The following is a 12,656-nucleotide window of genomic DNA, read 5'->3' as shown; positions in this document are numbered from 1 at the left end:
AGATGTCTTGAGGACATGTTAAAGATACTCTTTAATTCAAGTTCTTTCTTCATCAATAAACCGTCAAAAATTCCTGATTAAATTCTTTCCTACCTGTTTCACTTGTTGGTCGAACAGCAATTGGTTCTGCTAACTCTGTTTTTCCTGATCTAGTTACCCAAGCAACCTTATTTTGAAAAAGTAAAATGATTAATTCCTCCATGGAACAAAACAGTCGACGTGAAGTAAGTTTAGATCATAACTTAATATTTCTCAGTCATATGGATCACTGGACTTAATTTCAGTATCACTGACATTAGAATGCAGTATTCCACACAAAATTTAAAATGAAATAAACATGATCATATTTTGGATCAAATGCAACAAAACCTAACTTTATATCACTTGTACATAGGCAAGCCAACAGAGTCAAGTGTGTGCTTGATGGGCGCGTCTTCAACACACGCTTTGTTTCCTCAATCAACTCTTGACCTAGAGACCCAGTGTAAAATTAAGCATTCTTGCATGCAGACATAAAAGTCACAATCCAGATTCCTAAAGTCAGAACTATGCCAAACCTTTTACAAAATACATTACACAATCATACGTCTTTAAAATGGAACACAAAGTGAATGGATTTCGAAGGAAATATATTTATGTTCTTACCTCAGGGGCAAAGTCTGCTATATGTGACTTCTCCTTCTCTAGGGCTGCCTGAGACACAAACATGGGGAAGTAGCAGTTCTCCACACCAAGTTTCTTAATCTCACGGTCGAAGAACTCTTTGATAGCTTCCCAGATAGCATAAGACCATGGTCGGAGAATATAGCAGCCACTGACATCATAATATTCAATCAATTCTGATTTCGTAATGACCTAGGTACAGCAAAAAAGACAAATTGCATGGCGTTTACGAATTCAAAAAAAACGCACTTGTCAGATTAATTGCTTGAAGTGGCCTCAAATGGATTGCTCAATTCAAAAGCAAGTGACAGCAGTAATTTGGCACCTCAATGGCATTATCTTTACATTTTTCTAGTATATGTAACTAGTTTATATCCGTTTACTTTACCACTAACTAATGTCTACTGATGTGGTAGACAGTATCTTGGTGCTGTCAGCTATTAATCTGCTGCAAACCTACAGGGGCTAAATTTCAACTTCGCTACCTGGGCAGATTGCTCACCGCTGAAGTCCATGAAATGAAAATTAGGGGCTAGGAGAGTTCTACAACTGGCAGGCAACCTGCTCTGCTGCGTTACTGCCCAGGCAACGAAGTTGAAAACTACCCCCAAGATGATATCTCTCTCTCTTGTAAACCTAGAACTGGTAAACCAACTTAAAGCCAGAAAGGGAAGGATAAGGCAAATTGGGGGAGGGGAAGAGGGGCAGAAAAGCAATAGTCATGAAAATAAAGATGGTGAGAAGTCACATGCATCCCAAAGCAGCTTCACTCATTTCATTCAATGGTTGCAGCAACTTTTAGAGGGCATAAAAGCATAAATAAATTCTGCTGTGCAAGTCAAAACGAATTTAAAATAGCTATTATAACTCTGTACATTGTGACAATTTAGAATTAAAATGTTTAAAGCTAAGTTTAAACAGTTTAATTTATGAGTCATAATATTGAAGAAAATTGTACTCAAAAACTTCACTAAATATTTTATGGAAAAAAATTTATAGCACAAGTTGAATTGCTCGATAAAGCAACAGCGCAATATTTAGAACCTGTGGCTAACTGGGGTATTTTTTTCTGAAGTAGTGTTATCAAACACCCAAATGTTTTAGACCAGTTTACAGTATATGCACATTATCAGTATATAGAAAAAAACACATTAAATAATGGATAAGGAGAACTGATTACAAGACATGAATGGTTGCAGATGATATCATAAACCATGAGAGTAAAGTTAAAAGACATTATGGCAGATACCAACAATCAGGATGCTCCACCTGGTTGATGAACAATGATATCCATATCAAAGACTATCACGACTAATTACTGCTCACAGGCTCCAACCATTTTGGGTCTTTCCATTGTATGGATCACTGACCGTGAGGAGCCACATGCATCCCAGAGCAGCTTCATTTATTGAATGGGTGCAGCAACTTAGAATATTGTCCTGTGGCCAGTCCCAACAGCCTGGGCATGCAGCTTCACCCAGCTGGTAGAGGTTTTTAGGGTCAGACAACCCCCTGATTAGTTCTTGGGCTCGTCTGGAGTTGCAACCACCATTGAAAGGAATGGAGCTGTTCGGGACACAGTCAGTGATGCTACCAGAAGAGGGGAAAAGATCCATAAAAGGTAAGTATCTCTTAGCCTAGAAAGGTTACTAAAATGGTAAAGTTATTATATGGGGTCATACGTATTTTTGTCACTTTTTCTTTCAGACAAGATGATTCAGGGGCTACTTTGAACAGAAAGGAATTCAATCTGGAACTTTCTTCCCTTTAAAAAATTTAAATGTTTATACTATTGTGGTTACTTTCCAGAAAGTGCTATCAATTTATAGCTAAATTGAAATAAACATGTATTTCTCTAACAATTCAAATACAAATGACCCAAAAAGGCTTTTGAAAAAGCACACTTACTTGTGAATACCACTCTGCTAGATTCTCTTCTTTTTTAGCCTCTAGGCCCAATCTGCAAACAAGATCACATCATTTAAAATCAACAAACAAGAACATACATTAATAATTGAACCAGCCCCATATTTCATCATCTCCATTTGGACTTCTACTTCTTCTTAGGCAGTCCCTCAGAACCGAGGATGACTTGCTTCCACATTAAAAATGAGTTCGCAGGTGACTGATTCGTCCAATGCAGGACCTACAGTCTCTGTCACAGATGGGGCAGACGGTGGTTGAAGGGGCGGGTGGGTGGGGTACTTGGGTTGACGTGCACTCCTTGCGCTGCCTGCGCTTGCTCCCGGCGAAGAGACTCGAGGTGTTCGGCGCCCTTCCCGGATGCTTCTCCTCCACTTTGTGCAGACTTGGGCCAGGGATTCCCAGGTGTCTGTGGGGATGTTGCACTTTTTCAAGGAGGCTTGGAGGGTGTCCTTGAAGCATTTCCTCTGCCCACCTGGGGCTCTCTTGCCATGCCGGAGCTCCGAGTAGAGCGCTTGTTTTGGGAATCTCGTATCGGGCATGTGGACAATGTGACCCGTCCATCGGAGCTGATCAAACGTGGTCAAAGCTTCGATGCTGGGGATGTTGGCCTGAGCAAGAACACTGACGTTGGTGCGTCTATCCTGCCAATGGATTTGCAGGATCTTGCAAAGGCAGCGTTGATGGTACCTCTCCAGTGCTTTGAGGTGCCTGCTGTACATGGTCCATGTCTCTGAGGCATACAACAGGGCGGGTATCACTGCTGCTCTGTAGACCATGAGCTTAGTACCGGGTTTGAGGTCCTGGTCTTCAAACACGCTTCCTCAGGCGACCGAAAGCTGCACTGGCACACTGAAGGCGGTGTTGGACTTCATCGTCGACGTCTGCCCTTGTTGACAATAAGCTCCCGAGGTACGGAAAGTGATCCACGTTGTCCAAGGCCTTGTCGTGGATTTTGATAATCAGGGGGCAGTACTGTGTGGCGGGGGCAGGTTGGTAGAGGACCTTTGTCTTACGGATGTTTAGTGTAAGGCCCATGCTCTCGTACGCTTCGGTGAAGATGTTGACAATGGCTTGGAGTTCGACCTCCGAGTGAGCGCAGACGCAAGCGTCGTCTGCATACTTTAATTCGACAAAAGAGGATGGGACGACCTTGGATCTGGACTGGAGGTGACGGAGGTTGAACAGTTACCCATTTGTTCTGTAAATTAGCTCCACTCCAGTGGGGAGCTTACTGAGGGTGAGATGGAGCATTGCAGCAAGATCGAGAAGAGCGTTGGTGCGATGACACAGCCTTGCTTGACTCCGGTTCGTACGTGAATTGGGTCTGTGGTGGAACCGTTAGTCAGGATCACGGCTTGCATGTCGTCGTGAAGCAGGCGGAGGATAGTGACAAACTTTTGAGGGCAGCTGAATTTGAGGAGGACACTCCATAATCCCTCACGGTTGAGTGTCGAAGGCCTTTGAGAGATCAAAGGAGGCCATGTACAGCGGTTGGTGCTGTTCCCTGCATTTCTCTTGTAATTGACGTGCGGTGAAGATCATGTCCATTGTGCCCCTTAGTGGGCGGAATCCGCATTGCGACTCTGGGAGGAGCTCTTCGGCCACTGGGAGAAGGCGATTGAGGAGGATTCTTGCGATGACTTTCCCTGTGGCAGACAGCAGGGAAACTCCTCTGTAATTACCGCAATCGGACTTGTCACCTTTCTTGAAGATGGTCACAATTATGGCGTCTGAGATCCCCTGGCATGCTCTCCTCCTTCCAGATAAGAGCAATGAGTTCATGAATTTGCGCCAGTAGTGCTTCTCCGCCATACTTTAGTGCCTCGGCAGGGATTCCATCTGCTCCTGAGGCCTTCTTGTTCTTCAGTTGTCGGATGGCCTTTTCAACCTCATGCCGGGCTGGGGTTGTGCGGAGATGGTGGCGGGTAGCATGCTGTGGGATGGAGTTGAGGACACTCGTGTCGAAGACAGAATCGTGGTTAAATGTCAGACGAGTCTTCAAACTCGTCAAATCTATACCTTTATGGTATCCATGCATATTATTAAAAATGCCGCCAAAACTCCCAGACCCCGAGACTAAGGGAAATGCCATAGATAATTTACTAGTACATGAGCTAATATAAATGTACACATCTAATTAATGTATTGTGGTAAACCACTGTTATACCTGTCTGTATGTGTATGTGTATTCCACTAGGTACAGGTCTGGACATGCCTCGGCTGACTCCTCCCACCATTCCAGGTATATAAGTGACTACCTCCCAGTCCCTTAGTATTCTGGACGGGTCGACCACTCGAGACTAGACCTTCATTCTTTAGTTAATAAAAGCCTGGTTGTTACTCGCTTAACCTCAGTCTTTTGAGTAATTGATGGCGCATCAATTTTATTAACTAAATTTTTTATAATGGAGAAGATCCTCACACCAGCATGCCTGGACCTGGACAGTCGGGAAGCGGACGCTTCCACCAAGTTTGCTCACTGGCTCATGTGCTTCGAGGCATTCCTGACTGCCTCCACTGCGGTCGTAACGGATGCGAACAAACTGTCTGTCCTGATCTCCAAGGTGAACCACCGAGTGTACTCGGTCATCCGGGACGCGACCTCGTACACAGCCGCCCTCCAGCTCCTCAAGACCCAGTACACGCGCCCTGTGAACGAAGTTTATGCCAGGCACCTCCTGGGGAGTCGCAAGCAACAACCTGGGGAATCGACTGAGGAATACCTCCAAGCACTGTCTGTGCTTGGCTGGGCCTGTGGGTGTAAGGCGGTAACGCCCGCTAAGTACACGGAGGAACTGATCCGGGATGCCTTCGTAGCGGGCCACAGGTCCAACTACACCCGACAGCGACTGCTGGAGCAGAGTGACCTCACCCTCGACAAAGCCTCCGAAATCGCACGAACGCTGGACGCAGCCTACCGGGGCATGGATGCCTACTCCTCTGCACCGTGGACGCCGCGGGGAACGACAACCTGGGACACGGTAGGACAGCCCCATAGCACCGTGCCACCCCAGCCACAGCCCAACAACGGCCCAACCACCGCAGCAGTGTCCCAAAGCCAGACAGCAGTATCCCAAGGCCAGAAATGCTACTTCTGTGGCCAGGCCAAACACCCCAGAGCGCGCTGCCCGGCGAAGAATGCGACCTGCTCGGGCTGCAGGAAAAAGGGACACTACGCTAGCGTCTGCAAGGCCAAAGCCACCCCGAACGCCAGCAGCGCCGCGTGTGGGCCGTGCGAGCCGCCATCTTGGGCCCCCAACAGCGCCGCGTGTGGGCCGTCATCTTGGGCCTCCCCAGCCATGTGCGAACCACCGCAGCAGCAGCCATCTTGGATGACTCCAGCCACATGGGAATCATGGACGCCGCCATCTTGGACACCAGCCGGGACGCAGCAGGCCGCCAACCACCCCCCATCTGATACCCGCAGCGACACACCGACCCCTACGCTGGCCTCTGTTACGCTGGACCAAACGAGACCGCACCAACTAGCTCGGTCCAAAATGGACGTTAAGGTAAACGGCCATGCAATAAACTGCCTTTTTGACTCCGGGAGCACAGAGAGCTTCATCCACCCCGACACGGTGCGGCGTTGCTCTCTCCCAGTCCTGCCTGCGCACCAGCGGATTTCTATGGCCGCCGAGTCCCAGTCAGCGGACATTGGCGGCTACTGCGTGGTGACACTAGTAGTAGACGGGACTGTGTTCAATAATTTTAAACTCCTGGTCCTGCCCCAACTTTGCGCCGCCGTTCTACTGGGGTTGGATTTCCAGTGCCACCTCAAAAGCGTTACGATGGCGTACGGTGGCCCCCTCCCCCCCACTCAGTCCGCAGCCAGCAGCCTCCAAATTGCCCGCCGCGCACCAGATGCAACCTCTCCACACTCAGAGTCCCACCCCCCCCACTGTTTGCTAACCTCACCCCCGACTGTAAGCCCATCGCCACAAAGAGCAGGCGATACAGTGCCGGGGACAGGGTTTTCATCAAAACCGAAGTGGAGCGGCTCCTGAAGGAGGGGATTATTGAGGGCAGCTCCAGCCCCTGGCGAGCCCAGGTTGTGGTCGTTAAGACCGGCGAGAAACGACGCCTGTTCATCGACTACAGCCAAACAATAAACCGCTACACCCTGCTGGACGCCTACCCACTCCCCCGCATAGCTGACATGGTCAACCAGATCGCGCAGGACCGCGTCTTTTCGACCATTGACCTGAAATCAGCGTACCACCAGCTCCCCATCCGCCCCGAAGACCGCCAGTATACTGCTTTTGAGGCAAACGGCCACCTCTATCACTTCCTTAGGGTTCCCTTTGGCGTTACCAACGGGGTCTCCGTCTTCCAAAGGGAGATGGACCGGATGGTCGATCAAAACGCGCTGCAGGCCACTTTCCCTTACCTAGACAATGTGACCATCTGCGGCCATGACTTGCAGGACCATGACGCAAACCTCGAGAAATTCCTCCGCACCGCCCAACTCCTGAACCTGACATATAACAAGGAGAAGTGCATATTCCGCACAGACCGCCTCGCCATCCTTGGCTGTGTTGTGGAACACGGGGTCATCGGTCCCGACCCGGACCGGATGCGTCCCCTTATGGAACTCCCACTGCCTAAAAGCTCTGAAGAGGTGCCTAGGGTTTTTTTCCTACTACGCCCAGTGGGTCCCCTACTATGCAGACAAAGCCCGTCCGCTGATCAAATCCACCTCTTTTCCTCTGATGGCAGAGGCCCGCTCGGCCTTCCACCGTATCAAGGAGGACATTGCCAAAGCCACCATGCACGCAGTGGACGAATCCATCCCCTTCCAGGTGGAAAGCGATGCGTCCGACTTCGCTCTGGCCGCCACCCTTAATCGGGCGGGGAGACCTGTGGCATTCTTCTCACGAACCCTCCAGGGCCCGGAGACCAGACACTCCGCGGTCGAGAAGGAGGCCCAGGCTATTGTGGAGGCTGTGCGTCATTGGAGGCACTACCTGGCCGGAAAACGATTTACCCTGCTCACTGACCAGCGTTCAGTTGCTTTTATGTTCAACAACAAGCAGAGGGGCAAAATCAAAAATGACAAGATCTTGAGGTGGAGAATCGAACTTTCCACCTACAATTACGAGATCTTGTACCGGCCTGGGAAGCTCAATGAACCCCCAGATGCCCTATCGCGTGGCACCTGCGCCAGCGCGCAGATCGATAGGCTGAGGGCCCTCCACAATGACCTCTGCCACCCGGGGGTCACCAGGTTCTTCCACTTCATCAAGGCCCGCAACCTGCCTTACTCCATTGAGGAGGTCAGGACCATGACCAAGAACTGCCAAGTCTGCGCTGAGTGCAAACCGCACTTTTATAGACCAGACAGAGCCCACCTGATAAAAGCCACTCGCCCTTTCGAACGCCTGAGCGTCGATTTTAAAGGGCCTCTCCCCTCCTCCGACCGCAATGTGTACTTCCTCAACATCATTGACGAGTACTCCCGTTTGCTATCCCCTGCCCGGACATGACCAGTGCCATGGTCATTAAATGTCTGAACAGCCTCTTCACCCTGTTCGGTTTCCCCAGCTATATCCATAGCGACCGGGGCTCATCGTTTATGAGCGACGAACTCCGCCAGTACCTGCTCGCTAGGGGTATAGCCACAAGCAGGACCACCAGTTACAACCCCCGGGGGAATGGACAGGTGGAAAGAGAGAATGCAACAGTTTGGAAGGCCGCCCTACTAGCCTTAAAGTCTAGGGGCCTTCCGACCTCCCGCTGGCAGGAGGTGCTCCCCGATGCGCTCCACTCGATTCGGTCACTGCTCTGCACTGCCACCAATGCCACCCCTCACGAGAAAATGTTTGTCTTCCCAAGGAAGTCCACATCAGGGACAGCGTTACCGCCATGGCTGACGTCCCCAGGGCCGGTACTACCGAGAAGACACGCGAGGACCAATAAAACGGACCCCCTGGTCGAGAGGGTCGACCTCCTCCACGCCAACCCCCAGTACGCTTACATTGCGTACCCGGACGGGCGGGAGGACACAGTCTCCATACGAGACCTCGCACCCTCAGGGACCGCTGTAACCCACTACCCATTACCACCCCCCCCCACGACACCCTCGGGGACCGCTGTAACCCACCACTCCACCCCCCCTCCCCCCCCCCTCCCCGACGACCCGATATCCAACCCCAGCAGCCGGCTCGCCTTGGACCGTCACCCACGAGGACTACACTCCAGTGCCCCAGCCTACACGGGACGCGACGCCGGAAGCTCCACCACCCCTGCCGTCGCCACGTCGATCACAGCGGAAGACAAGACCTCCGGAGAGACTCCAATACACGAACTTTTAAATACACTTCACCCCGCCGGACTCATTTTTAAACAAGGGGTGAATGTGGTAAACCACTGTTATACCTGTCTGTATGTGTATGTGTATTCCACTAGGTACAGGTCTGGACATGCCTCGGCTGACTCCTCCCACCATTCCAGGTATATAAGTGACTACCTCCCAGTCCCTTAGTATTCTGGACGGGTCGACCACTCGAGACTAGACCTTCATTCTTTAGTTAATAAAAGCCTGGTTGTTACTCGCTTAACCTCAGTCTTTTGAGTAATTGATGGCGCATCATGTATTAGATATTTTGAGATTACAGGGGCCTCAGGCACACAGTGGGTTCGTACAGTATAATGTTCTTTCATAGAAACATAGAAGATAGGAGCAGGAGTAGGCCATTCGGCCCTTCGAGCCTGCTCCGCCATTCAATGAGATCATGGCTGATCATCCAAACCCTAGCACCCGGTCCCTGCACCGACAGCCATCCCACACAAGCCCTATCCCCGTAACCCCACGTATTTAATCCCCCCTAACACTGAGGGCCAATTTTTGTCATGGCCAATCAACCTAACCCGCACATCTTTGGACTGTGGGAGGAAACCGGAGCACCCGGAGGAAACCCACGCAAACACGGGGAGAATGTGCAAACTCCACACAGACAGTCACCCGAGGCCGGATTTGAACCCGGGTCCCTGGCGCTGTGAGGCAACAGTGCTAACCACTATGCCACCGTGCTGCCTTTCATCTTTAGAACCCAAACCCCAGTCCAGCCAATCACATGACAGGAAAATGCCTTCTCTTCTGTTGTCTATACAGACGTGAAATTATTTTAAGCAGCACCAATTTCAGAATCATACAGCACAGAACGAGGCCATTCAACCCATCATGCCTATTCCTGCTCTTTTAAACAGCTATCCAATTAGTCCCACTCCACCTGCTCTTTCCCCATAGCCCTGCAAATTCTTAGTGGTTGGAAATCTACAGCATAAAGCTGAAATCTCAGTTATGGATACTATAAAAATGCTCAGTGTAGGAAGTGAAAAATAAAACTGACATTGGTGCAGTAGAAGGTGCTCTCAGGCTGGGGCTTGGGTGCATTGTTGAGGCAGAATAGAAGGAGCTTTACTCAGCAGCTGGCCTGTGCTTTACCCAATAATTGCTGCTGACAATTGGGAGCAAATGTAGTAAACATTCCATTCTTCAGCACAGTTGTCCCTCACCTTCATGAGAGCACAAAAAGTTTTTTAAAAATAACAAGAATTAGATTACAGAAATTAAACATTTAAGTTATTTCAAATTTCAAAAGTGGCACAATATCATACGTTCGTATTCTCCCCACTCCCTGCCTCTGGCCAAGAAACGTATGGCCATTTAAAAATGTATATAAATGTGTGCAGAAATATAAGTTGTGCGCCAATTATTTAGGGCTTTAACAGAATCAGTATCTGCAAAGGAAGAGAAAAAAATGAAATCCAAAACTCAATCACAATATAGGACAAATTTCACAAGGATGTGCTCCCAATCTCTGATCCCTCTCAGACTGACATTAGGCGCTCCCAGGCTGACGGATGTGACTGCCTGTTTGGCAAGGTTTTCAGATTGATGGCTAAACGGAAGCATGAATTAGACAATGGAGACTAAGGTGCCTTGCTTTATTTCCAACTCAGGCTCTTGTCTAGCAAGGTTCCACTCTTAGGAGCACAACCTTGCTGAATTTGTCTTAATACTTACTCACCGGCAACAGTCCCACTAAGCCGTGCTCACCAGCTTTTAAATTGAAGAAATCATTCATGAACGAAAATTTGAATGGGTCGCGCAGCCAGTTAAAGGGACCACGCACAAAACAAAAAATTAGAGGGAACATTGCTCACCGGGTTTGTTTCTTCGGCCCCTGCCCTTCTCCTGAGCCTCCATTGCTTGACCCCATCTCCTGTTCTTTTTCTGCATCTTTCTTCTGCCCTTCAGGTTTTTCAGACTTATTCTGCTTCTCAGATTTGTTCTGTTTCTCTTTTTTGTTTTTGTCCTCGTCATCACTCCCTGCAGCCAGTTTATACTCCATTCCTGTTAGAGATTTATACTGGCACTTCAAATCAAGGAGCAAGGTGACAGCAGCATCTATTATCCCCTGGAGAAATTAATAGGGGAGTGGGAGGTTACGAGAAGGAAAACAAAACCAAATTTGGAACGTGCAACAAGGAAGTTAACTAATTTCCCACTGCATGAAAGTATACTGCACACTAATTTATAGGCATCCAAAACTGGAATATCTAATATTACACAAATGTTTGCTCGGGCTGGGGAAGAGGGGCTTTTTCCATGCAGGATCACAGTAGTTAGGTGCAAAGTAAAACTCCCTCTAATCTGCTCAAGCAGTGTGCTTTCTGACTGAGACTGACTCCAGCTCACTAGGAAAAGGTTGCCAAAACACTTGGATCATAGAATAGAATAGAATCATAGAATGGTTACAGCACAGAAGGCGGCCATTCAGTCCGTCGAGCCTGTGCCGGCTCTCTGCAAGAGCACTTCAGCTAGTCCCACTCCCCCGCCCTTTCCCTGTAGCCATGCAAATTTTTTTGCTTCAGGTACTTATCCAATTCTCTTTTGAAAGCCACAATTGAATCTGCTTCCACCACTCTTTCAGGCAGTGCATTCCAGATCCTAACCACTCGCTGCGTAAAAAAGTTTTTCCTCATGTCGCCTTTGGTTCTTCTGCCAATCACCTTAAATCTGTGTCTTCTGGTTCTCGACCCTTTCTGCCAATGAGAACAGTTTCTCTCTCTACTCTGTCTAGACCCATCATGATTTTGAACACCTCTATCAAATCTCCTCTCAACCGTCTCTGCTCTAAGGAGAACCACCCTAGCTTGTCCAGTCTATCCACATAACTGAAGTCCCTCATCCCTGGAACTATTCTTGTAAAACTTTTCTGAACCCTTGCTAAGACCTTCACATCCTTCCTAAAGTGCGGTGCCGTGAATTGGACACAATACTCCAGATGAGACCGAACCAGTGTTTTATAAAGGTTCATCATAACTTCCTTGCTTTTGTACTCAATGCCTCTATTTATGAAGTCCAGGATCCCGTATGCTTTTTTAACCGCTTTCTCAACCTGCCCTGCCACCTACAATGACAACGATTTGTGCACATATACCCCCGGTCTCTCTGTTCATGCATCCCCTTTAGAATTGTACCCTTTAGTTTAAATTGCCTCTCCTCGTTCTTCCTACCAAATTGTATCACTTCACACTTTTCTGCGTGAAATGTCATCTGCCACACGTCCGCCCATTCCACCAGCCTGTCTATGTCTTCTTCTATCCTCCTCACTGTTCACTATACTTTCAAGTTTTACGTCATCTGCAAATTTTGAAATTGTGCCCTGTACTCCCAAGTCTTAAGTCACTATTATGCATTAAGAAAAGCAGTGGTCCTCGTACCAACCCCTGGGGAACACCACTATATACCTTCCTCCAGTCCGAAAAACAACCGTTCACCACTACTCTCCGTTTCCTGTCACTTAGTCAATTTTGTATCCATGTTGCCATGGGCTTCAATCTTTGCTGGCAAGCCTATTATGTGGCACTTTCTCAAACGCCTTTCGGAAGCCCATGTACACAACATCAACCACATTGTCCTCATCAACAAACTCAATCAAGTTAGTTAAACACGATTTGCCTTTAACAAATCCGTGCTGGCTTTCCTTAATTAATCCATACTTGTCCAAGTGACTTAATTTTGTCCTGGATTATCGTTTCTAAAAGCTTCCCCACTG

At 48.6% G+C, this 12,656-nt stretch overlaps 1 protein-coding gene across 3 annotated transcripts in view; it reads right to left on the bottom strand.

Annotated features, from left to right (window-relative positions):
• Positions 1-12,656, bottom strand: part of eprs1 (glutamyl-prolyl-tRNA synthetase 1) — a 100,692-nt gene that overhangs the window by 29,012 nt on the left and 59,024 nt on the right. For all 3 annotated transcript variants that reach the window (XM_085980999.1, XM_085981002.1, XM_085981004.1), the window contains 4 exons: positions 10,759-11,012; positions 2,572-2,623; positions 646-855; positions 94-166 (listed from right to left, as the gene is read on the bottom strand). In XM_085980999.1, coding sequence (XP_085837125.1) covers positions 94-166; positions 646-855; positions 2,572-2,623; positions 10,759-11,012 — 589 coding nt within the window. The remainder of the gene's footprint in view (positions 1-93; positions 167-645; positions 856-2,571; positions 2,624-10,758; positions 11,013-12,656) is intronic.

This window comes from Somniosus microcephalus, chromosome 3, assembly GCF_052327205.1.
Source record: "Somniosus microcephalus isolate GS21.2 chromosome 3, FLI_Smic_1.0, whole genome shotgun sequence".
NCBI lineage: Eukaryota > Metazoa > Chordata > Chondrichthyes > Squaliformes > Somniosidae > Somniosus > Somniosus microcephalus.
This window is presented reverse-complemented; position numbering and strand designations above follow the sequence as displayed.